General features: G+C 64.8%; 4 protein-coding genes across 7 annotated transcripts in view; 2 read left to right on the top strand and 2 right to left on the bottom strand.

Moving 5' to 3' along the window:
• The window catches only part of PGAP3 (post-GPI attachment to proteins phospholipase 3), a 28746-nt gene extending 16767 nt beyond the window's left edge, over positions 1-11979 (top strand). For 3 of the 4 annotated variants that reach the window (XM_075911398.1, XM_075911400.1, XM_075911397.1), the window contains 2 exons: positions 996-1200; positions 2798-6572. In XM_075911398.1, coding sequence (XP_075767513.1) covers positions 996-1200; positions 2798-2861 — 269 coding nt within the window. In that variant the 3' untranslated portion in view covers positions 2862-6572. Of the gene's footprint in view, positions 1-995; positions 1201-2797; positions 6573-11025 lie in introns of those variants that run through there. The other variant, XM_075911399.1, reaches the window with a different exon arrangement.
• PNMT (phenylethanolamine N-methyltransferase) lies at positions 9166-12022 on the bottom strand. Its single transcript, XM_075911402.1, has 3 exons — positions 11869-12022; positions 11005-11212; positions 9166-9601 (listed from the first exon to the last, which is right to left on the bottom strand). Exons 1-3 carry the CDS (start codon positions 12020-12022, stop codon positions 9166-9168), a joined length of 798 nt encoding a protein of 265 aa, XP_075767517.1.
• A 3143-nt stretch (positions 12023-15165) lies between these two features.
• On the top strand, positions 15166-18427 carry LOC102456618 (telethonin). Its single transcript, XM_075911403.1, has 2 exons — positions 15166-15648; positions 16033-18427. The coding sequence occupies exons 1-2, from the start codon at positions 15500-15502 to the stop codon at positions 16439-16441; spliced, it is 558 nt and encodes a 185-aa protein (XP_075767518.1). The 5' UTR covers positions 15166-15499; the 3' UTR covers positions 16442-18427.
• A 1991-nt stretch (positions 18428-20418) lies between these two features.
• TCAP (titin-cap) lies at positions 20419-22470 on the bottom strand. The gene is made up of 2 exons (XM_075911404.1): positions 22256-22470; positions 20419-21713 (listed from the first exon to the last, which is right to left on the bottom strand). Exons 1-2 carry the CDS (start codon positions 22402-22404, stop codon positions 21305-21307), a joined length of 558 nt encoding a protein of 185 aa, XP_075767519.1. The 5' UTR covers positions 22405-22470; the 3' UTR covers positions 20419-21304.
• Positions 22471-24998: the final 2528 nt, after the last annotated feature.

Here is a 24998-nt window from a genome sequence, read left to right on the forward strand (position 1 = left end):
CTCAGAGTGCAGCAGTGTGCGTGGCTGGTGATTTCACCAGCACAGTCCCGACGCGGCGCTAGCCCAAAGGGCCATCTAGCCGGTGTCCTGTCGTCCGACAGCGGCCAATGCCAGGTGCTCCCAAAGGAGTGAGCAGAGCAGGGAATCGTCGAGTGGTTCTCCCCGTCAGTCGCCCGTTCCCGGCTTCTGACAACTCGCCTGCCAGGCTGTAGTTCTGGTGTTGCAGCGTCGGCCTGGCCATTCTGCCCCGGTGCCTCGTTCCCCGCTGCCCCCAGCTCTCGGGTTTATCGCGAGTCTCGCGTTCCTTGGAGCCCGCCCTCCTGGACTTGTGCGCATCAGTTTTCACCGCGTTTCACGGGGGCACTCGGCAGCCCTCGCGGCCTTGGGCAGCGTGGCCTTTGGTCCCTCGTAAAGGTTCGCACCCAGGAAGGCCGCTAACAGGCAGCGTGGGCTGCAGGGGGCTCAGAGGTGGATGCTGCGCAGCAGGAGGCTGGGAGCCACACGGGCCCTTCCCCTAGCCACACCAGGGGTCAGCTCTGTGGCCCGGCAGGGTCCTGAGGCAGGGCCCCGAGTGCGTGGCAGGGCACGGCTGAGACACCTGCTCTGGATGTGAGGGACAAACCGAGACGAGCAAAGCGACGAGGAACTGATCGGCAGGCAGCCTGCTAAGTCCATGGAGGCTGATGTGCACTTACAGGGCCCGGTCGCTACGGGCAGGTAGTGCCCTTGGGCTGGCAGAGGACAGAAACCCCTCCCAACAGGGCGAGCTCAGCCTTTGGGGAAGCGGGGGGAGGGTCATTGGCCAGCCCCGGAGGGGCCTGATCCTGGATTGTGGGCTCGGTAGGAGGAACCGAGTGCACGGGGAGAGGAGGCTCCAGGGGACGGGTGAGGGGGAGGAGCCGTGCGGCTCTGGAGTGGCGGAGGTGAGCCGTAACCCCCGGCCCAGCCCAAAGAGCGAGTCCTGCCTCTGACCACCGGCACCTCCTGCCTTCCAGGCCTCCTCAACCTCTTCTGGTGGCTCTGCTGGTGCCTGCAGAACCAGCAGCGTCTCCCGTACGTGCGGAAGTGCATGGCGGTGGTGCTGCTCCTCCAGGCCCTGGCGCTGCTCGAGCTCCTGGACTTCCCGCCCCTCTTCTGGATCCTGGACGCCCACGCCCTGTGGCACCTCAGCACCATTCCCGTCAACGTCCTCTTCTACAGGTCAGCCTCGCGCCCGGGCACCGCGATTCCTTCCCGGGCAGATCCCCGGCTTGGAGCCAGGCCTGGAACGGCCCCAGCGGCGCGCAGACCGTGCAGGCCAGGTGATCCCGGCTTACGCCGCCGGGCGGCCGTCCCTCCAGCCCCGTCTCAGGATGCCGAATCCCATTTAACTCATTAACCGATAAAACGGTTTAAGTGTCGCCGCGTAGCTGATTAAACGGGGGCGGGTAAGGGGGCTGCCAGCTCCTGGCCCCGTGCAGAAGGGGCAGCCCCGTGTGGGGGCCTGGCAGGGGCGGGGCAGCTTTCTGCCCACAGCTGCAGGCTGCTCCCCGAGTGACCGTTACCCGGCAACGTGCATCACCCTTACCAGGCGATGCTTACCGTCCCTAACCCGGCCTCGCCAGCCTGACAAGCTTGGGGGAGGCAGGCCTAGAAAGGTAGGAGGCGCTCTCCCTTCCAAGTGGGGCTGTCTCTAGCCTTCGGCATCTCAGCACGGAGCCGGTTCATAGGCGGGTTCTACCCAAATGGGAGCACAGCCCGGACAGCTGTCTCTTACGACCCACCGACTCTGAAAGCAGGGAGGAAGGGTGAGCGTGGGCATAGGCTGCTGGCCGGGGACTCCGGAGACCACAGCCTCCCTGTCTGATCTTGGACAAGTCACTTCGTAACTCCGTGCCTCAGTTTCCCTACCTGTACCATGGGCATAACGCCACGGGAGTAAATGCGTTAACAAGTCTGAGATGCGTAGGTGCTAGGAACAGGGGCCATACAAATACCCAGACAGCGCCCGGGCTCCCTCCGCATGGGCGTCCCACCAGCCCGCCTCACCTAACCCGGTACCCGCGCAGGGAAAGCCACCGGTGCGGAGCCGGGTGTGTCGGCAGCATGGCACCAAACGCGGGGCCGGGACTCGGAGCCGGGGATGTTTTCAGAGGGAGGAAATGTCCCGTGCGCTCGTTACGGTGAACGCGCTAATGGGGCGTGAGCAGTTGGGACTAATGGTGCGCCCGGTGCCCTTTAGCGCGTTGCTGGCTGGCAGCCAGGCCTAGCCGCCTCTCCTGACGGGCGCTCCCTACTGCCCCAGGACGTGCTGGGCAGGCCTGGGGGGGGGGGGGGGGCTGGGGGTTGAGTCCGTTTGTGTAGGGATCACATCTCTTCCCCCCCACCCCACTCCCCTCAGCTCCAGACTGCCGCTCTAGCCCGCCCGCGGAGGAGATGCTGCCCATTCCCAAAGCTCCCCCCAGGCCTCTCTGGGGCCCTGCCTGCTGCCGGAACCCCCCCTTCTCCTTGCATCTTCTGATCTGAGTGACACGCAGTCAGTGCCAGACTCTAGGGTGGGCCAAAGCGCGGGGGATTTCGGCTCGGTGCCCAGGCTGCCGTAGCGCTGACTTCCAGCCGGCTGGAGCTGGTGACTTTCAGACGGGATAATCTGCTGGCTCTTTCTGCCCTGGTCCAGATTTCCTACCCAAAAGTCCCAGCCCTTGTGAAAGCAGCCCCAGCTGGCTGCAGCGTTCTCCCAGGAGTGGCCTGGGCTCCAACCAGGCATCCAGCCGTGGCTAGGACCCAGCGCCTCACGCCGCGCTCGCTCTCCTTGCAGCTTCCTCCGTGACGACAGCCTGTACCTCTTGAAGGTGAACTCGGCCGTTATGAAAATGGACTGAAGCGGTTCGGGGGAGGCCTGCCCGTGCAGAGGCGGTAACCCCTCCCTGGTGGAAACTGTCCCTTGAGACTTTCCGAGCGCCGCTCCCAGCCGCGCTCTGGGTCGTCCGCGGCCTGAGGAACAGCGATGCCGGGCGCTTTCCGTGAGTCCAGTCCAGAATCCGGCCGTGCCAAGACCCGCTCTCTCCGCCTTCCCCTCCGGGGTGCGCCGAATCCTGGAGCAACATTCCCCCACCTTCCTTTTCTTTCCTCTTTTTTTTTGCCTTCAGAAGTTTTAATTCTCATCCCATGACTCGTTCCATTAGAGCATCCGTGATCCATCTCGCCCCCGCACGCCCCCGCACGCTCTGCAGTTACTGCTGCTCTGTGCTCCTGGGCCACGTGGTGCCTTTCCGTTTCCACTGTTACGAAATCTGTGTGAGTCGCCGCGTGCCGAGGGATTTCAGACCAAGTGGGAAACGTGGGTGAGCCAGCCCGGGGGGGGTCGATGGGAAGCCGTTGTGATCCCGTGGGGAGAGCTGGTCGTCGAACAGACTGGTCCACAGCGTCTCGGACTCTGCCGCCGGCCGCTGCCGAAATGGGCCGTTGCGGAGCTCCGTAAATAAGACGGAGGGGCCTGCAGGCAGCCATGGCTCTGCCTGTTGGATTCTCGTCCACAGCGCCTGTGGTTCTGAGCAGGGAAGCCGTCCGCACGTGGGAGGAGGTGGCTATCCCGGGTTAGCAGGTGGGCGGGACACACAGGCAGGCGGGACACACGGTCTTGTCTGACAGCGGCAGTCCCGCACTTACTGACCAACCTGCTGTGAAGTTTTGCAAGTAGCTGACAGCTCCTGTGTGCCCTGTGGGGGGGGGGGGGGTGCGCCACGCCACCCGCATCCTGTGGGCTACGCTGGGCCGTGGACTGACTCCCTGCAGAAGTGCTGAGCTGGGAGCCTCCTGGCTGGGGGGAGGTGCGGGGTCGGGTCTCCTCTCTCCTCGTTCGAGGGGTGCGGATGAAAATCAGGACAGAGTCGTGAGAGGCGGCACGAGCCAGTGGCCTGCTTGCTGGACGGAGCAGGCTTGTGGCCTTCGTGAGTCCAGCGAACGCCTGAGAGCTCTGGGCCCCGCTGGGACACGCAGAGAGTGCGAGTGCGGGGACCAGCAAGTGCCTTTTGCTTGCCGAGGGAAGGGAGCGAAGTAGATGGTGGCTCGTCCCCTAAGGGGTTGACTGTCGCTGTGTGGCAGCGCCACCACTAGGTGGCGAGCGTGGCCAATCTATCTGTGGTTGAGTTTGACGTGGGCTGGTTCGCGTTGGCATTGGGCTGCCAGCAGATGAAAGTCAAAGCGAGCTGGCATCCGTGTGCCCCGAGCCCCCCGGGACAGCTTGGGCCCTGGCTTAGAGAGCCTGTGAATCGCTGTATTGTTTACTCGCGAATCACGCCTGAGGTCGGTATGGGCCCAGTCTGTGTGGGACCCCCTTAGAGATAGCCGGGCCATTCCTGGCTCTGTTCAGTGCCTGGGGTTTTTAGCGCAGACTCCTAGTCTGCTGGAGGGGGGGCAGTGTTTGATTTGGGGGAGCGTGTGGGGGGTGTGCGTGTATCTGGCTTGTGGACAAAATTAGTGTTCGTTCTGTCGTTTAGGTAAAGTCCAGCTGTGTGTGTGGGGTGGGGCGGGGGGAGATCACACTCTAGTTGGAAAAGGAATTCTATATTTTGGGTGCAGCCAAAACGGAGGTTCCAGGGCCAGCTGGGCCCTGCGGCCGGAGGTGACGAGAGGGAAGGGGTTGTGCTATTCCAGGAGGTAATAGCCAAAGCCCTTTGCAGACAACGGACTGAGGGTCCACCCGTCTGCGCTGGGGGACGAGCACGCGGAGGACACGTCTGTGAGGGCCGATGCCCTGGGAAACGTTAGCCAAGCTGGGGAGACCTGGCAAGTGGCACCCGAGAGGGCTCGTCCTTCTGCTGCCCTTGGCTCGTGTTCGGTGCATGTTAGAGCCTGGGGCAGCAAGGCGGTGACCCCGCACAACTGTTTGTGATGGCTAACCGGGGGGGCGCAGATGGGACTGACTGTATTGGGCTGGGGGGCACACGCCTGTCTGGGTCTCCCTCACCACTTTGCCTTATCGTTCAACTGAGCTCCAGAGTGCATTGTGCTTGTAACGCCCTGGTCCTGCGCAGGGTGTCCGGGGCGCTGCCAGAATAAACCAGGAAGCGGGGCCGGGCGTCGGCTTGCGGGGGCCCAGGGCAGAAAGCTGAAGTCAGAGCACAAGCGGTTTCGCTTCACGGGTGGTGTCAGGCCCTGGGCTCTGCCCCGTGTGCTGGCCCTGCCTCTCACCGATGGCATAGGCAGAAAGCCAGCGGCTCTGGCACAGCTGGGCTGTGGCATGTGGATTGTGTGTTGGGGGGACCGGAAAGAGAGTGGACCAGAGGGCTGCGGCCTGTGACTAGCAGGAGTCCGGAGATGCCTGGGTATTCTCCCCTGAGCGCTTAGGCAGCTCTCGGCTTTCCCAGGTGGGGCTGGTGCCGGCTTTCCCCCGGCTCGGGGGCTCCTGACACGCCAGCCTCTGCGCCTTGTCAGCTGCCTCTGCTCTGTCCCTGGAGGCTGGCCTAGCAGGACTTCCCTGGCTTCCTCCTGTCCCTGAAGAGCCAGCAGCCCTTCTCCCCACTTGCTCCAGGTCTTGGCACCTGCTCTGCAGGCCCCCGGCTCTGATCTCCCCTCTCCAGCCAGAGCCTTGCCTTAGTCCAGCCTGGTGCCTTCAGTGCTCCCCAGTCTCAACAGCAGCATCTCCGGGGGGGGGACGCCCGACCTCTGGTTTTAAAGCGTCCTCGTTCCCTGCATGGGTGGACGTGCTCAAGCAGAGAGTTTTCAGGCCAGTTTAAAAATTCCTCTTGGAGCGGCGCAGCTTGATCCATCAGCCCCTCGCTTCCCGCAGGCGGGCGGCACCCTAGCGGGAGGGGGCTGGGAATGAGCCGCCTGGGGGCGTGGGGGCGGCCGGCAGGTGAGCGGACAGCAGGAGCAGCCGAGGTTTCTCACTTGCACGCGCTGGAACGATTGACCCCTGCCACAGAACCTGCGCCCGGCTCCTGTGAGCGGTGCCAGCTTCTGCCTGACGGGTGTAATTTTAGACCTAGCAAACAAACAAGTCCGGGCTGCCCAGCTCCCAGCCAGCACGGCACACTGTGTGCTCGCTCGCTACCCCCCAACCCTCACGTGGAAAACAACCGGCCCCTGCCGGGGCTTGGGAAGAGAATTTCCTGAAGGTGTCACAAGTGGGGGAGCAGCTGCGGGGGAAGGGGAGAATAGCTTCGTGGGTTTCTTTTTTCCTCCTTTTCCCAGGCTGTTTCCTTTTCTGGGCATGCAGGGGTTGGGCTGGGCTGGGCTACCGGGGCGCTCGCACGGGAGGTGCAATCATGGTAATCGGAGAACGGGGGCAGATTTGAGCTCCCTCTGCAGCCCACGCACGTGTCATGCGGGGAAGCGAACCTGACAGCCTGCTCTGGGTGCCACGGCGCTCCCGCGGCTCGGCGCAGGCCGCTGGCTTGATTGTGGTCAGGTGGCGCCCACGAGCGTGGCTACCGGCACAAGTGGCCCTGTGAGACTAGATCCGTGAGCCACCGAGGCCTCCCCATGTCCCAGAGCAGGCGGATTGTTGTTTGGTTGGGTTTTGCCCTCCCCTTCCGGAAAAACCATGTGGAGTTGCCAGAAAGATGAACAATAAAACGTCTTTAACCCTCTCGCTGCCTCGAACCCTGAATGGAGTGGGAGCTGCCCAGGGGCCCTCCGGGGAGCGGGCCTGGGAGGGTGACGCTGCTACCGCCAGCCCAGGAACCAGCCACCTCACCCAAGGGCCGGGGGCAGGAATCACGGGGATGGAGGCAGAAGGAGCTGGGAGATGGGGTGAGCTGGGAGCTGTGGTCAGGTCGCTAGTGCCCATGCTCGGACCTGCTGTGGTTGGGAGCAGCAGTGGGTTCCTTTCCAGGATACCTGATCAGAACCAGCCCCTCTCTGGACCCTCCCCCCCACCACCCGCGTGGATTTGGCTTGTGCTCTTTGGCTAAAGCTCGGTCTGTCGCACCAGCCTTCCCAGGGCGTCGTCCCCTCCCCTGCGATGGGTGGGGGCAGTTGCGATGCTCTTGAGGGGAGGCTGAAAACCAGAGCCCCCCCAGGAGGTGGTCTTGGGCCAGGGATTGCAGTAGGGCACAGCCGGCGTTCAGCCTGTGCTGCGGGGGGCAACCGCTCTAGCTACGCCGAGCTGCTTTCTCGACCGCCGCGTGTGCGCTCTGTTCCCAGGCCCTCGCCAGGCCCCCGACGGGAATGCAGTCGCGAGTCCAGCAGGGACGCAGCCGGCCCTGGCTCCTGTCTCCCACGGCAGCTGAAGCTGTGGAAGGGAAAAATCCATCTCACCTCAGATCAGTTAATCCCCAGAACAGAGCTCTCTGTCCTGGCCCCAGCGCTTACGTCCCGTGACGACCAGGACTTGGATAGCAACATCCCGCTGGCCAGCCTCGCACGTGAGCCTAAAATCCCACCCAGCTCATGGAGCAGCTGGAGACGGGGTTGGATTTATAGCCCGGAGGCTCTTTTGATGCCTCAAATGCCTTTCCCACACCCCCGGCAGCTCTGTAGAAGGGGGGGCAGGCCGGCTGCAGTGGGGCCCGACGGCTCAGGGCAGGGGTGAAACTCTTAACACAGCCTGGGAGACTGACTTCCCTAGGGGCGGAGGAGCCAGCCCACGCAGATTTTCCGTGTCCGCAGGTGGGGCAGCGTGGGGGCCCCTGAACCGTGCTGCGCCACCTCCCACCTCACCTGCGCAGCCCATGGACGTGAGAGACTCCGGCTAAGGATGGGGCCTTCACAACGGTTGTGGGGTTTTATGCTCTTAACTCACTTCTGCGCTGTTAAAATCCCATCCTGGGGATGTTTTGGAGAGAGAGTTAACCGGAGGGCGGGTAAACATGGGGTTTCTGCCCCCCCCATCTTCAGGAAAGACTTCTCTGCGCCCCCCCCCCCCTCCCAAAACATTTCTTTAAGGGGCTGGTTCTAATTTAACACTCCTGTGTTTACTTAAGTCAGCTGAACTATTAACCACTTTGCGACGACTTTAAATATAGACTCGCAGCTGCTTTGTAGGCTGTTTGTTTAACATTTACGCGTCCCCAACTCCGAGTCAATCCAGACAGCCCCGTTCGCCTTGAGTTCAGAGCGTTTATTTCCAATAGCTGCTCGTGCAGGAAAACAAAGGCACGGGGGTTCGCTCCCAGGTAACAGCAGGGGAATATACACCATAAATATCGAGAGAAAGTGCCAGGGAAATCGTGAAAACCTCTCTTGGTTATTAGGGGCTCTGACATGTTTTGAAACATGCTGTGAAAACCAAGCTGGGGGGCCTACGCTACGTGGGGTTCCCCCTGAAGTCTCTAACAGACGGGACTGGTCCCAAAACTCAGTTGTGCTAATTCCGCCGTTGGGATCCTGCTGAAATTCTACCTTGGCTCTTGCATTCTTCTTCTAAAGTGAAATTCCAGATTGGCATGTATATTCTGCCTCCCTCCCACTCCCCTTTGGGTTTCAGAGGGCGTGGGGGGGGGCAGCTTTTCGTGATCTGTTCTAAACCCGTGAAGAATGTTCCTGTCGGCTGGTTAGCACCGGCTGCGTCCTGCCCCAGAACGGGCCGCCTGCCACATAAGACGACGCAGAGAGAGACGCAAGCGCACGGAGGGCAGGGGTCAGGAATTGGGAAGTGGCCGAATTCTAATCCTGGCTCTTGCTCGCTTACTAGCCCCTACTTCAGTTCCGTGACTCGGTTTCCCTGCTTATCAAACAAGGCTGGTAATGCAGATCTGCTTCCCGGGGCGGCAGGCGGATTCAGCGGACCATGCGCTGTAAGCGCTTCCAACCCCCGGCAGCGCCGTATGAGCACCCCCAGGATTTCACTGGCCGTGTAAAGCACTAGGAGAACTCTGGGCCTACAGGAAGCCAACCCTGCCAGGTATCCCAAGAGCTGCCCATCCCCTCCACAGGAACAGAACCTGCCATTAATAGAAGCCTAGAATGTACGCAGGGAGAGCTCCGAACCAGCTAATCCACCGGCCTCCAGTTTTTGTTTTCTCTTTGCTGCTAAATCGGCCACCACCCGCGAAGGAGGCCAGCTCTGGAGCTGGAGGCGGGGGCTTTACTGAGGACCAGGCAGCCTGTGGAGGGTAGCTGCCTTGGAGGGGTGGCTCTGTTGCATTTCTAGCTACCAAGCTTCGCTTTGGGTCACATGCATCTCTGCGGCGAGTGTGGCTGAGCCACGGGCCATGGGCCACGGGTTTAAGGCCACGGGCGTCAGGCCACGGGCTGCTTCTGCGCGTGGGCAAAGAAGACCCCGCTCACGTCGTCCACGCCGATCTTCAGGCTGGGCGGCATGACGTAGGCGCGGAAGTCGTGGATCCAGTAGCCGCTCTTCCCCAAGGCGGCCTTCACGTCGGCCTCGCTCACCGGCACCACCGCGAGCTTGGCCTCGCCGGCCAGGTAGAAGGACTCCTCCAGCGCGCCGATGAAGAGGAAGTGCCCCCCGGGCCTCAGCAAGGTGGTGACGTGCCGCAGGGCTCTCTCGAAGCTCGGCCGGTCGGGGCTCACCGCCTCCAGGCAGAAGGTGGAGACCAGGGCGTCGGCCGGCTGGCTCAGCGGGGAGCCCAGCGGCTCGGGCTGGTGCACGTCGATGGGGAGGATCTGCCTCAGTTTCTCTCTCAGTTTCCGCTCTTTCTCCTTCCACTGCTCCCTGTGCGAGCCATGAAAGAGTGAGAGATGGTGGGGGGCACGGGGAGGGGGGTAGTGTCCCCAGCCACACCCGGGTGGGAAAAGGGATGGGGAGGGGGCTCCCCTAGGGCGGAGGGGGTCCGAGGAGCCAAAGGGCAAAGCAGGCCCATGGAAAAGCATCGCTTGGGGTGGGCTAAGAATCGATTTTAGGCCGGCTCCAGGTGCCACGGGGGTAACACCAGCATGACACGGAGCTTCTGTGCTGCAGAGATCAGAGTCCTGGGCCGCTCCTAGGGAGATGGAACCCAGTCTGTGCTGGGGGGTCCCGCCCGGCCGTTCCTCGCCCCCTGGCCTGGTGCCCAGCTGCTCACCTAGGGAGCTGTATCACCAAGGCTAGGCAGAGCCCTGTGCAGGCTAGAGCAGCGAGGGACTGCAGAACCGATCGGCAATGTTCCCTCTAATCTTTGCCACCCATGTGCGGAATAATATCTTATGTACACCCAGGCAGGTGCGAATGTGCACCACCACTAGTACCGCAAAACCTAGCTGTGGGCACTCTGCCAATCAGCAGGGCGGCAACAGAGTGTCTCCTGAGCGGCCGCCCAAGCGCCCAGCTTACAGGGAACGCTGCCGGTAGCAGAACCGGCCTGGCTCTCGGCAGGGTGAGCGCTCACAGCTCTGTGCCAAACCCGCCCTACGCACCCACGCGCTCCCCCTGGCTGGGATTTCCTGAGCACCAGGGCTGGCCCAGCGGCACGTCCGTGCTCCCTACAGCTTCCAGCCTCGGTGCAGGGGAGCCTGGCGGAAGGGGGACATGGGGTTCTGGCCCTTTCCAGCCCCAGCTCGCCCCAGACCCTGCCCGCGCGGGAGCAGGCTGGCTTCTCGCTTGTGGCTGTTTTGGCACATTCAGCCTTTTGGAGCACAGGGCCCTCCCAGCTCTGATTTCTGAGGAGCGTCCCCCCCGCCTACGGTGACGCTCACTTGTTGGTGTTTGGAGCCAGCAATTTGCTTTCCCCCAGCGGCTCCCACCCCCACCCCTGGCTCCGGGACTTCTCCTCCGGCCCTTTCGGAGCAGGGCTGAGTCTCGGAAGCCAGCGCCTGGCAGATCCGCCGCACAGTTGCTGGGAGCCTCTAGCCCCCGGTCTGGTGATGGGCTGGAGAGCTGGTGCCCACAGGGGGAAGGCGCCGCCCTGGCCCCTTTCACGCGGTGGCTCCGTAACCTTCCCATCCTCAGCTTGTCCCTCCCCCCGGGTCCATTCCCACTGGCAAACAGCCCCCCCCAGCTTTGGGGGGGTCAAACTCCACCCTCAAGTCAGGCTCCGGCCCCGGCCCACGGAGCATCAGTGGGGCCCCGGCCTGCTCACCCGCCCCTCCCTCGGGGAACCCGGGCTGGGTCTCTGGCTGCCCCCGCCCGCCGCCGCCTACCCTTTGCCCTCGATCTTGCAGACGTGTCTGATGTACGGGCTCCAGTCGAAGCCGCCGGGCTCGTCCTGCACCCAGCGGCGCAGCGCCTGGCGGTTCACCTCCAGGTAGTCGGTGGCGATGATCTCCTCGAAGTGGTCGCAGGCGCTCAGGAGCTGGTAGATGGTGGGGCCGGAGCCGATGTCGATGAGCGTGCGGCCGTGGATTTCACCTGGGGGCGAGGGAGACGGGTCCCAGGGCGCGTGCCGACGGGCGGGGGTGGGGGGCGGGTTTTGGTTGCCCGCTTTGCAATGGGGGAGGCTGGGAGAGGGGAAGGCGAATTTCAGCCCAGTCCTGGTGGGCCCTGGGCAGCCGGAGGGGCACTGCAAAACCCAGCCCTGGAGGGGCCTGGTAGCTTACACCAGCCCCCGCCCCGCTCTTCCCCCATAGGCTAAGGCATTTGCTTTCCCGGTGATGGCGCTTCGGGGCAGTTTTCTCCACCTCCACAGCTGCTCTGGTGGGGCGGGGGGCAGGCACCTGCTGCCCTCTGCCCGACCCACACGCAGAAGCCACAATACGTCCAGCTGCGCAGAGGTTGGGGAGGAAGGGGATTGTGACTCCAGCAAGGGGAGCAGGGTGTAGTGGGTAGAGCGTGTGAGACGAGGCACCAGGACTCCTGGGTCCTGTTCCCAGCCCTGCCACCCGTTCTCTGCATGGCCTGGGGCGTGTGATGGCACCAAACCGTGCCTCAGTTTCCCCATCAGTGGCAGGGAGACTCCCCTTCCTCCACGAGGCCTGCAAAACCTTTACGGGTTTTGAAAGGGGAGTGAAGCGGCTTCCCTGCTTCTGCCTCATCCCCGTCCCGTCCCTCCCCACCCCACCACCCACCTGTGGCGAAGGCCTCGGCCAGGCACCGCAGCTTCCAGGGCACCACGCAGTCCTCCGAGCTGAAGTCGGCCCGGGGGGGCATGTAGTTGTTTTGCAGGTAGGCGCGGGGGTTGAACTTCTGGTAGCTCTCCCCGACGGCTGCGATGCTGCTCATGGCTGGGGGATCGGGCGCCCGCCTGCTGCCCGGCTGGGGCCGTGGGAGCCCTTTATAGGCCCGGCGCGGGCGTCGCAACGCGCTAATCGCCCAATCGCATTAGCCAGGCTGATGGGATCTGGTGCTGGCTGCAGGGCGGGTGGAAATTGAGGCCATTTCTCGAGCTGCCCGGGCCCTGCCCGGCGGGGAGGGAGCCCTGGCGGGGGGGGGGGTTAATGGAGGCTGCAGGGACACGTCGGGGGTGGGCTGGGAGATTAGTTTATCTCGCACCGGATGATCATTTGCCAGGCGGATTGAAAGGCGACTTGATTGTGGCCGTTCATCCCGGCTAACTAGGTTAGTGTCAGCGCCGGGGGCCGGAGCCGGCTCCCCCCTGCCCAGGCGGCTGACGGGGCCTGTGTTTTCGCACGGGAAAGGGACGCTTGAGCGTAAGGGAAGTGTGTGCTCCCTGCCCCAGCCCTGCCAGCGCAACCGACCCCCATCCCTACCCCCCAGCCCTGGCGGCGCCCCCCGCAACCGACCCCCATCCCTACCCCCCCCGGCCCTGCCGGCACCTCCTGCAACCGACCCCCATCCCTACCCCTCCAGCCCTGCCAGCGCCTCCTGCAACCGACCCCCAGCCCTACCCCCCAGCCCTGGCGGCGCCTCCCACAATCGACCCCCATCCCTACCCCTCCAGCCCTGCCAGCGCCTCCTGCAACCGACCCCCAGCCCTACCCCCCCAGCCCTGCCGGCGCCTCCCGCAACCGAACCCCAGACCTACCCCCTCCCCAGCCCTGCCCCCCCGGCCCTGCCAGCGCCCCCCACAACCGACCCCCAGCCCTACCCCCCCCGGCCCTGCCGGTGTCCCTCACAACTGACCCACAGCCTCTGTCCCCCACCCCTACCCCCCAAGTCCTGCTGGTGCCCCTCACTCCCGACCCACAGCCCCTGCCCCCCCAGCCCTGCCGGTGCCCCTCAACTCCGGCCCCACAACCCCCCAGGTGCCCCCCCAGGACACACAGCTCTGTAGAGTCCTTTCCCTGTCAGCCCCTCTGGAGCCCAGAGGGTTAATTGCCCTGTAACCAGGCAGTGGTTTGTGGGGTGCAGCACAAGCAGACAGTCCCAGCTGGACCCCAACCTCCCCCGGCTCTCAGCCCCGACGGCCCCGGCCGACCAGCTCCGGCCTCTTGCTGCTAACGGGTCCCTGCTCCACCGTGGTTCCCTTGTGCTGCCCGTGTTGGGGCTGCCTGGGGGACCCCAGGGGTGCGACCCTAGCAGCTCCCTCGCCAATTTCAGCCTCTTTGCTCATTTCAGCCTCCCAGGCCGGAGGGAGCTTCCAGCCCAGGCAGGTGGACGAGCTCCGAGCCGGCCCGGGGATTGGATGGGGCTCCCCGGCTGGGCGGTAATGGAGTCGGGGGGCCGGCCTCCGGGCCTGTCCATTTGCGGCTGTGAAGATCTCTGCTGCGGCCGATAAGGCTGGAACCTGTGAGCGGCCCCGCGCCCTGCCAGGCGGGTTTGGAGACGCTGCCTCCGCTCATCACTCATGTCAGCGAGAGGCCATTAAATCGAAGCCATCCCGGGGGGAGGGGGGGGGGGCTCTCCGGTGAGGCTGCCCTGGTTTGATTTGGGAGCGGCTGGCAGGTTTCTCGGGGTGGGGTGGGGGTCACTGGCGGCTCAGCGGGGAGGCTGCCAGGGCCAGGCCGGTAGCTGGATCTCCAGCCCCCGCTGTGTCCGGGGTCCCCAGCTGACCCACACAGCGGGGGCTGCTCCCCGCAACAGGCCCCCCAGCCCAGGAGGGGAGGCACCAGCCTGTGCTGAGACCAACACCCGGGGGTCACTTATGTGCCGCGAAGGATGCCAGGGCCCATTCGGCCAGCGCAGGAATCCCGATGCCACTTCGTGCCCAGCCGTAGGAAAGGGCTTTTCAGGGAGGTTGGGGGGGGAGTGCCAGCGGGGGGAGGGGACTTGAACTGAGCCCCTGGGGAACCCTAATACACGTCCTCTATCCCCTGGCGCCCACCGGTCAGGGCTGACCCCAGCATCCTGGCTCTAGGTGGCCTGGTCTAAGCTGCCCCCCTCCCAGAGCTGGGCCTAGCAGTCCTGGGGGAATTCGGCTCGTGCTGGGCTTGCAGAATCCCCTCGGGACTGGACTAGGACCCAGGCGTCCGGGCTCCCAAACGCCCTCCCCTGCGCTAAGCAGGCTCCTCCCAGATCTGGTTCCCCGCCCGCCCGTCCCGATTCCCGGCGCTGCTGCTCCTCGCCCCACGTCGCCCCCTGGAGGAAGTGAGGCTTCCACGTGGTGCCCCCCCCAGCGCCCCTCCCAGGACCCTTTGGACTTTGAGTGTCTGTAATTAGCCCCTTCCCTGTGTCCCGGCAGGACAGACGGGCCGGGCAGCTCAGCACATTTTCTCCCAGCCGGGCGAGGTTTTCACATTGCGTCTCCGGGCCGGGGGAGTGTGCTGAGCTCATGGGCTCGCTCAGTTGTCACTGCCCCCAGGGGGCCCCACTGAACACAGGGCTGGGAGCTCGCCAGCCCCCTCCGGGGGGGGCACTAACACAGGGGGCTTCAGGGTCCGGTTTCAGGACGAGCTCACGTCCCAATTGGTGACTCGCAGGCCACGTGCTCCTGGGCCAACACGGAGCCCGTCCCGTCAATGAGAAACCCAATCCAAGAATTCCCCCCAGCTCTAGTTCCAGCTTCCACATGCTTTCTGGGGACACCTGGGTTCTGCCTGCCTGGACCCGAGCCATATGGGGCCAGCACTCACCTGTGCCCACACAGCCGGCCGGCCAGCTCCAGTGGTATCACCCCCATCCACCCTCCCAGCTCTGAGGCAGGGGGAGTCCTTTCAACCCCCCCCTTTTCCCCACTAGCCCTGGGCCTTGAGGTTGGGGGAGGGGTGTGGGGGGTCCAGTCAGTTCCAATGTGGGGAAGGAGGGGTTGAGATCCAGGACTCCTACGTTCCGTTCCCAGCTCTGGGAGGGGAGTGGGGTCTAGTGGTTAGAGTGGGGGAAGGCTACTCCTGCGGGGGGGTCTATTCCCAGCTCTTCAGAGAGGCAGAGTAGATCCGTTCACCTCTCTATGGCCAGAACGTTCCTCTCCCATTGGGCTGGGGGGTGGCGAAGGGTTAACAGTGGGTTAAGCCATGGGGGCGGGGGGGGTGTACAGTGGCCCAGGATTACATGCCCTGTGCCCCCAGCCGGCAGCGCCTGTAGCTCCCCCATGGCGCCATGAGGCAGGACGCTCTCAATGTGGGCCCAGGCGGGCGGTGCCCGGCCGGGGCTGGTGTCCAGTAACATACACGAGCGGCCGGTGTCCGGTGTCGGGGGCGCTGCCAAGTGACTGCGTGGGGCAGATATAGCCCCCGTGACGCACGGCTCGCAAATAGCTCCCGGGAGGCTATTTAAACCCGGCCGAGTGCCCAGGGCTCAGACGCAGCCGGACTCCCACAAGCAGCCGGACGCGGGCACCCCAGGCGGGCGAGCGGGGCGAGGATGTTCGGGAAGAGCGTGGTGCTGCGCAGCGCGGGGCTGCTCTCGGGGGCCGAGCTGGGCGCCCGGGTGCAGGAGGAGGACGTGGAGCGGCTGGAATCCTTCACGGCCGAATGGCGGGACCTGTCGCTCTCCACCAGGCCCGAGGAGGGGTGAGTGGGGGGCACACGGGCAGCAGGGCAGGGCCCCGGGCTCCCGGCTGCTTCCTCCCCCCCTCTGTCCAGGAGAGATGCAGGCCCAGCTCTGGGGCAGCCCCCCAGCCCTGGGTCTCACGGGGGCGGGGGATGGGGTGGAGCGAGGTCCCCTCTTTGCCCCCCCAGGCCTGCAGGGCAGCTCCCCCATCACGGGCGCCTCTGGAGCTCAGGGCACAAGGGGCCCCAGAGTCTCTCCCTGCCCCGTGGCCCCAGGGGTCGCAGTCCCCCGGCCTCAGGGGGTTGGTGGGGTCTTTGGGCTTGTCCGGCTCCCTGCTCCCAGGGGCCGATGGGGGGCAGCCGGGCGCCGCTCCCAGGTCCCTAACGCCCCCCCTCTGCCCTCAGCTGCTCCCTGCGGGAGGTGGACGAGCGGCGCAAGGAGACGTACTGGCAGCAGCAGGAGAGGCGCTTGGTGGTGCAGCGCTCGCCCTGGCTGGTCCTGCGGCTGGGCTGGCTGGGCGAGCCCCTGGCCCGCTACCGCCTGCCCTACCAGCGGGCGCTGCCCCTGCCCCTCTTCGTGCCGGCTGACCTGAGCGCCAAGGCCGAGCGGGGCGCCACCCCGCCCCAGCTGCGCCAGCTGATGGACTTGGAGCGGGCGCTGGCCGGGGGCGCCCTGCCCACCGGGCTGTGCCCGGACAAGAGGGGCCTGTCGGAGATCACCAAGGAGCTGCCGCCCGTCGTCCCGCCCAGCCGGCCCGACTTCGGCAAGGGCGGCTTCTCCCGCTCCCTGTCCCAGGAGGCGCAGAGGGGCTGAGGGGCCAGGCCCGCCCAGCCCAGAGGACTCTGTGTTCCTTGCTCGCGGCTCCCCCTGCATGAGAATGACCCACGCTGAGCCAGGCAACGCAGGGTTGCTCCAGAGGCCCATGCCAGGACTCCGTGGCTGCATGTGGCTTGTCGAGTTAGACTGTGAGGGACCACGGATTCGTACAGCGCCGTGCATGCTGGCGGTGCCGCAGCCAGGACACTGTCCATTTCAGACCGGTCTTCCCGGCCGAGCTGCCCCTCTGATAAAATGGTGCAGTGTGTGAGGGGAGTGTGGGATAGTGGTTAGAGCAGTTGGGCGCAGTGAGACAGGACACCTGGCTCTAGTCCCAGCTGTGGGAGAGGAGTGTGGGCTAGTGGTTAGAGCATTGGCGAGCCAGGACGCTGGGGGTTCTAGTCCCATCTGTGAGAGAGGAGTGTGGGCTAGTGGTTAGAGCATTGGGGAGCCAGGACACTGGCGGTTCTAGTCCCATCGGTGAGAGAGGAGTGTGGGCTAGTGGTTAGACCATTGGGGAGCCAGGACGCTGGGGGTTCTAGTCCCATCTGTTAGAGAGGAGTGTGGGCTAGTGGTTAGAGCATTGGGGAGCCAGGACGCTGGGGGTTCTAGTCCCATTTGTGAGAGAGGAGTGTGGGCTAGTGGTTAGAGCATTGGGGAGCCAGGACACTGGGGGTTCTAGTCCCATTTGTGAGAGAGGAGTGTGGGCTAGTGGTTAGAGCATTGGGGAGCCAGGACGCTGGGGGTTCTAGTCCCAGCTGTGAGAGAGGAGTGTGGGCTAGTGGTTAGAGCATTTGGGAGCTGGGAACCAGGACTGTGGAGTTCTAGTCCCAGCTCTGGCAGGGGAGTGTGGACTAGTGGTTAATGAACGTGGCTGCAAGCCAAGAGAGCTAGGTGACATCCCTAGATCAGGGAGGCTAAGTGCAGGTGGGAGGGGAGTGCAGTCTAACAGTTAGAGCACAGAAGGGCTGGCTAGGTACCTCCCAGGCCTGCTCCCAACCTTCCACCATTTCCCTTCTGTAAAATCGGGGCCTCAATCCGGCCAGGGAGGCTGCACTTGCTGGCTTGTGGGGAGCACAAAGTGATGCTGGCTGGTGCTGCAAGACAGGAGTGGGGGAAAGGGGGCGAAAGGTTCCCTGCCGTTGTCAGGCCAGGGGTGACCCCAGGTGCTCAGGTGCCCCCTGAATTCTCTGGGCTGATGTTCTGAGGCAAGGAATTCCCTGTCAGCGTCCCCACATTTCTCAGCCTGGTCTGGGCAGTCAAAGGAGCTGTGACGGTCCCCCCCACCCATGCTTTATGAAATTGGCTTTTGAATATAAACATGCATCACTTTTGCGCTTTGGGCAAAATGCCGCCTGTAACCCATCAATCGTAACGTTACAATCTGCTGGATCTACAGAGCCTCTTCTGGTGCACGGAGGGTTCTTGTATGTAACATTAGACTGTTTCTAGTTTTCAGTGTGGTAACGACAGCCGTCAGTGGTGCTCCGGAAGCCTTAACGAGGAGGTGATCAATGTAACGACTTGTAAACAGCCTGGTTTGTCCCTTCAGGCTAAACAGCAGGAAGACATATGACCATACCACCGTGTACTGGAATACCAGTTTGACCAGATAATTTTCCACAGCTGGGGGAGGGAGGAGAAGGGGGCGGCTGTAGCACAAAAGATTCCTCGGCCAAGAAACAGTCTGTTTAAGCAATGGGAAGTGAGCAGTTCCTTGGTTTTTGGCTGGCGTGGCAAACCCGGAAGGAGGGGTGGGGTCCTGGTTCAGGGAAAAAGAGTCGCTGACCTGAAGCTTGTGGCTAGGACAAGAACAGCTCTTTAGGTAGGAAATGGTTTGCACTAAATGTTAGGGTCTTAGAACTAGCTCTGCATTTTCTTTTCATTTAAATTTAGCAGCTTCCTTTGCTCTGTCTGTTTTCACTTGCAGTCACTTAACTCCTACTGTTTGTACTTAATAAAAACACTTTTGTTTACCAGCAAGCGCAATGTAAATACTAGTTAATGGGGGGGATGGGGTGGACAACCAGTGCGCATCTCTCCCTTTCATTGACAAAGAGGGCTTACCTGAATGAACTTACGCTGTGTAAAACTTTTGGAATAACTGGCTGCCTTTTGGGGCGGGGGGGGAGGAGAGCAGCACCTTCCCCCCCAACCACAGTCCAGGCCTTGTGTCAAGTGTAGGAAACAGGAGGTGAAAGTAAGAGAAGGTGCATCCGGGGAGGGGAGGGGTGATTATAGCAGGAGAAAACAGAGGCCGTCATGGATTTTGGGGGTGGAGGGGCTGCCCCCAGGTTTCTGTGTGGGGCAGGGCAGCACAGCCCAGTCGGGAAGTTCCCCTGCCCTCCGCCTGCGTCCCGGCTTCTCCCCAAGGACACTGGACAGGCAGAGCTGGGCTGGCAGAAGGTCGTGACCAGGGCATGGAAAATTCGGCCGGGACAGAACAGCTAATCCAGGGTGGGAGGCAGTGGTGGGGGCAGAGCTGCTCCCGGCAGGCCTTGGCAGGAGTTGCTGTTGTTTGGGGGCACAGGGAGCAGCTGGACCCCCCCTTCCACTTTGAAGGGCTCTAGCCAGGACACCTTCTGCCCCCCTCAACTTCCCACCACTCGCTGGCCCTCTGGGTGACGTGCTACCAGCGCCCAGAAACGCCAGGCTGGCGCCCCCATGCAGACGTGAACAAGCCTCTGGGGGCCCTTCCACCACCCGCCCCGCCCTCCCACATGCCAGCCGTGCCAAGGACAGAGGCTGTTTATGGCCTTGTTACAGCGCTGCGGGGGCCAGGAGCGGGGGCCGCTGAAAGGGCAGGGGAGGGGGTGGCACATGCGCTGTCCTGGCCTGCCGGGCCTACTGGCCAGCTCACACGTGGCATGGGCCTGGGGGGGATCCCAAAGGGGCATTTGCCCAGTCACAGCAAACTGCAGGGTGGCGCTTGCATCATGCTCAGTGCACGGGGCACCCCAGGCTGGGATGGCGGGGGGAGGGGTTGAGCAGGGCAAGAGCAGGGTAGTGGAGGGGGGGGGGGTTAGGCTGGGAGGGGGGAACAGCGAGGGGGACAAGCAGTGTGGTGGGGGCCATGGCTGGGATGGGGGGGTGTTGTGGGTCGGGACAGAGGGCACCGCAGCGCTGCCTGTGGAAAGTCCCCACAGTCCCAGCCTTGGCAGCCCCTCGGCACGTGGCCCGGCCCCGTGCGGGCACCTAACCCAGCGCTGCCTTTCCCAGGAACAGCCGCGCCTTCGGAAACCTCCCCTCGCCGAGCCCCCCCCAATGCTGCACAGCGCCTTGGCCCCCCCTTCCCCCCGCCAGCCGGGCACAGCCCCTGCTCCTGCCCCGGCTCCGGCTCCGGCTCGGAAAGCCCAGCCTTGCCCTGCTCCAGCGAAGCCGAGGAGGCTGTTTTGGAAGCGACGCGCCAGCACCAACCTGCAGGGCTCACCCCTCACTCCCCAGCAACCCCTATAATCCTTCCGAGGGCCAGCCTCTCGGGGGTGGGGGGGTACACTGGGCTGTGCTGTGTGTGAGTGAGGGAGGGGAACAGAACGTCCCCCCAACCTTTGTGGCCTGTCAGCTCGTTACCCCCCAAAACACTGTCCCCCACCACCATGGCCTCTGGGCAGGCAGGGACCAAGCAGAGCCCATGGGCAGGCAGTGGGGAAACTGAGGCACTGAGCTGGGGGGCGTGGTCACATGTCAGAGCTGGGCGTAGACTCCAGGCTCCCAGTCCTACGGTTCCTCCAGCCAGGCCCGACTGCCGGTCCCTGTGGGATTCACCCGGCTCCCCGCCTCTTCCCACCCTGCCAGGAGGCCGCCGGCTCTGGACAACGCCCCAGCAGCCCTTCGGCGGGTGCCCTGGGCCCAGAGGCACATCCAGCTGTGGCCAGTGCCCGCATGGGGCTAGCTCAGCGCCCATCCAGCTGGGGGGGGGAGCTCAGTGCAGCCCCCGGCGACGGCGCGCATGCCCCAAAGGAATGGGACCAAGGCAGGACGGGGGCTCGGGACTGGAATTTTATTGCCATACAAGGAAAAAAACCCCACATGGCTGGAAACTCCCCCCCCCCCCCCAGGGGCAGCTGGTCCCACCCCCGTCCCTGGAGTGGCACCGGGTCAGCCAACACTCCCACCCCGGCTGATTTCCATCGCGGCCCCCCCAGCCCACGACCCACAGAAGGGGCTGGGATTAGCCTTTCGGCTCCCCCCTGGGGGCCCCTTTGCTCCATCCCTTCCTGTGGGGCCCTCCTGCAGCCGGGGTGCTGCCCCCCGGCCCTTCCTGCCCCCTCACTATCACCACACTGCCTGTGCCCCTGCCCCCTTGGGGGGGGCAGGTAGGGGTAGCTGCAGCCCCTCCCCCACCTCCAGGAGCAGGGATGTGAGACCCCCCCCCCACCTCCAGCACTCAAAGCTCGTTCCTTGGGGACCCCCCAGCCCCCCAGGGGGACGCTCAGCCCGGCCCAGAGCTCCGGCCCCTCCACACCGCCCACTGTGGGGCCTGGGCCTGGCTTTCCAGGCCTGCCCTTGAGCGTCTCCATGGCAACGGCGGGCAGGGCTCCAGCTAGCAGCCGTGTGGACGAAACGCAGCCTTGGGCTTGATCCGGAGTCACATCCGGAGCTGTGGGGGTGCCGTGTAGACAAGCCCGTTGCGTCCCGGCGCCCCCGTTTCCAGCCCCAACCAGGAACCGCAGGAGGGGTTAACAGAGGAGATTCGAACCCGCTACCCTTGTACGGAGCCGGGGCAACTAAGGGGAGCGGGGCGAGGGGCAGGGCCCCGGGCACCCGGGCAGCCAGTGTGGTGCTGCGGAGACCCAGCGCTAAGACAGGCAGGGCGAGGGGCCATGAGCTTAACCCGGCGTGGGGAGGGACCCCGGCCCCTCAGCCCCTCTGCGCCTCCTGGGACAGGGAGCGGGAGAAGCCGCCCTTGCCGAAGTCGGGCCGGCTGGGCGGGACGACGGGCGGCAGCTCCTTGGTGATCTCCGACAGGCCCCTCTTGTCCGGGCACAGCCCGGTGGGCAGGGCGCCCCCGGCCAGCGCCCGCTCCAAGTCCATCAGCTGGCGCAGCTGGGGCGGGGTGGCGCCCCGCTCGGCCTTGGCGCTCAGGTCAGCCGGCACGAAGAGGGGCAGGGGCAGCGCCCGCTGGTAGGGCAGGTGGTAGCGGGCCAGGGGCTCGCCCAGCCAGCCCAGCCGCAGGACCAGCCAGGGCGAGCGCTGCACCACCAAGCGCCTCTCCTGCTGCTGCCAGTACGTCTCCTTGCGCCGCTCGTCCACCTCCCGCAGGGAGCAGCTGAGGGCAGAAGGGGGGCGTTAGGGACCTGGGAGCGGCGCCCGGCTGCCCCCCATCGGCCCCTGGGAGCAGGGAGCAGCTGAGGGCAGAGGGGGGGCGTTAGGGACCCGGGAGCGGCGCCCGGCTGCCCCCCATCGGCCCCTGAGAGCCGGGAGCAGCTGAGGGCAGAGGGGGGGCGTTAGGGACCCGGGAGCGGCGCCCGGCTGCCCCCCATCGGCCCCTGAGAGCCGGGAGCCGGACAAGCCCAAGGACCCCACCCGCCCCCTGAGGCCGGGGGGCTGCGACCCCTGGGGTCACGGGGCAGGGAGAGACTCTGGGGCCCCTTGTGCCCTGAGCTCCAGAGGCGCCCGTGATGGGGGAGCTGCCCTGCAGGCCTGGGGGGGCACAGATGGGGCCTCGCTCCACCCCATCCCCCGCCCCCATGAGACCCAGGGCTGGGGGGCTGCCCCAGAGCTGGGCCTGCGTCTCTCCCGGACGGGGGGGGGGGGGCAGCAGCCGGGAGCCCGGGGCCCTGCCCTGCTGCCCGTGTGCCCCACACTCACCCCTCCTCGGGCCTGGTGGAGAGCGACAGGTCCCGCCATTCGGCCGTGAAGGATTCCAGCCGCTCCACGTCCTCCTCCTGCACCCGGGCACCCAGCTCGGCCGCCGAGAGCAGCCCCGCGCTGCGCAGCACCACGCTCTTCCCGAACATCCTCGCCCCGCTCGCCCGCCTGGGGTGCCCGCGTCCGGCTGGTTGGCTGGGAGCCCGGCTGCGTCTGAGCCCTGGGCACTCGGCCCGGTTTAAATAGCCTCCCGGGAGCTATTTTGGGAGGTGTTGCTGGCACTGAGTGTGTGTGCGTGTGCTGCACTGTCATGCCCCCCGCCCCCGGGTGTGAGCGCATCTGTGGGGCCAGCCCTCGGGGTGCGCAGGCGGAATCCAGCCAGTCTCTGTGACCGGCAGGTCTCTCTGCACCCGGCTCAGCTCCTCCAGGCTCCACGCCGAGGTGAACGAGGCCCGTGGCTGGCGGCATTGGAGGGGGGCATGAGACCGTGCAATGCTGCTGCTCTAGCAGAGAAGGGGCGAGCCTGGGAAGGGGGCCGAGGGGGCTGGGAAGGGGGCTGGGAAGGGGGCCGGGAAGGGGGCCGAGGGGGCTGGGAAGGGGGCCGAGGGGGCTGGGAAGGGGGCCGAGGGGGCTGGGAAGGGGGCTGGGAAGGGGGCCGGGAAGGGGGCCGAGGGGGCTGGGAAGGGGGCCGAGGGGGCTGGGAAGGGGGCTGGGAAGGGGGCCGGGAAGGGGGCCGAGGGGGCTGGGAAGGGGGCCGAGGGGGCTGGGAAGGGGGCTGGGAAGGGGGCCGGGAAGGGGGCCGAGGGGGCTGGGAAGGGGGCCGAGGGGGCTGGGAAGGGGGCCGAGGGAGCTGCCAGAGAGCTCCTGGAGCCGACCAGGATGGGAACGCTCCCTTGGAGCCCAGACCAGGCCTCAGCCAGCCAGTCCTGTGACCTCACCCAGAGACAGTAGGCTGGAAGCCTGTTTCTATGGGGCTTTGCTTTCTTTCCCCCCGGTCGGTGCCCTGGCTGTGGAGATCAAGCCCCTCGTGCTGGGGGGTGGGGCAGGGACACAGCCTCAGAGCCTCGCCGAAAGGCCTTTTCCTTGCGGGGAAGCCGCACGGGCAGTGTAATGCAGGCAAGGGAAGGCTTTGCCTTCCTAACTCTGCCTACACTCCCCGACCCTCCAGGGGGCCAGGAAGGACCGGGCTGGGAGTTAGGAGGGGCTTGGCTCCATGGGGGGAGGTGTTGGTGAAGGGGGGGGGCTCATGTGGAAGGGGCGGGGCGGGGTTTGCCTTCCTCAGCTGCGCCTTCACCTGCCGCCCCTGCGGGAAAGGAATCCCAGCCCCCCACGAGGACTGGGGGCACCCCCAGCGCTGAAACCCACTTCGAGGACAAGACCCTCACAGGGGCTATGAACAGCGCTCAAAGTGGACACATTCGTCACGGGGCCTCTCCTCGCCCAAGCGCTGCAGCCACTGCAGATGCCAATACAGGTGGCACCTCCAAAAACCGGCACTCTCTGGTCTGGCAGGACCCGGGATGCTCCTGGACCAGAAAGCCCGGGAGCCCCTGGGTGGGAGGGCCAGCCAGGGCCGGGGGCAACAGTGTTGGGAGCCTGGGGGCAGCATGGGACTGGGGTTGGAGCCCTTTGGCAGCTCCACAGCAACCCCCATTACATGCAGGGCCAGAGCCCCATGGCAGCCCCATGGAGTATGGGGCCAGAGACAGAATCTACAGTAGTTCCATGGAATGTGGGGCTGGAACCAGAGCCCCACAGCAGCCCCATGGAGTATGGGGCCAGGGCCAGGGCCAGAGGCCCATGGCAGCCCCCAGAGTACGGGGCCAGAGCTGGAACCCCATGGTAGCCCCATGGAGAATGGGTCCAGAGCCAGAGCCCCATGGCAGCCCAGAGCAAGTGGGGCTGGAGCCCCGTTGCAGGAGCAGGAGCCTGGGTTGCCCAGGGTCCCGGCAGCAGCTGGGTGAATAGCCCAGCCAGGTTGCTGGAGGGGCGTGTCTGCTGGGGCAGCCTGCTGGCAGCAGGCGATGGGCTTGGGGGAGGTGGCAGGAGACCTCCCCTGGTCCGGCAAATTCTCGGGTGCCAGACCAGGGAGGTCCAACCTGTACTGAAGATAAGGAGGAGACAGTCTGGACCGGAGGTCTCCAAATGCACAGACCAGCTCCCCCACAAATGGATTGTCCTCAGCCCAACCCCGGAGGGCGCTGCGCTGCTTTGGGGAGAAGCAGCCGGAATACACTAGCCAGGCCTGGCGCTGCTGCATGCAGGCCCAGGCAATGCTGGCGGAAAGGGAGCTGGTTCGGTTCGGGTTGCAGCTGCATATTGCGATTGGAAAACTGCACTTTCCCCCGGCAAAGGCTCAGCCCCAGTGCATGCAGCGGCAGCAAGGAAGAGAGAAGCAGGGGGGCGGGTAATTTGTTGCTATGCCGACATTTCTGTGGCACCCTCGGGGAGAACAAAGACGCCCCCCCAAATATGCAGATGAATCAAACGGTTCTATTTTGTATACAATGTTACTGTGTAATAAGTCGAGCAAGTTTTCTCAGGAAAGCTTGTCGTGTTCTGAACCCGCGCGCTATACCAAGGGTTGGCTCCACACCATGGTTATGAGTTTACGTACTTGTGCATATAAAACTGCTCCTAGTTTGGGCTGCTAAGATCCACTAGAACAGGGAGGAGGAGGACTCAGGACGGGGCCATGACTGGAAGGGACTTTTCCCCCAGCCACTAGAACTAGCTCCAACTA

This window comes from Pelodiscus sinensis, chromosome 29 (assembly GCF_049634645.1).
Source record: "Pelodiscus sinensis isolate JC-2024 chromosome 29, ASM4963464v1, whole genome shotgun sequence".
NCBI lineage: Eukaryota > Metazoa > Chordata > Testudines > Trionychidae > Pelodiscus > Pelodiscus sinensis.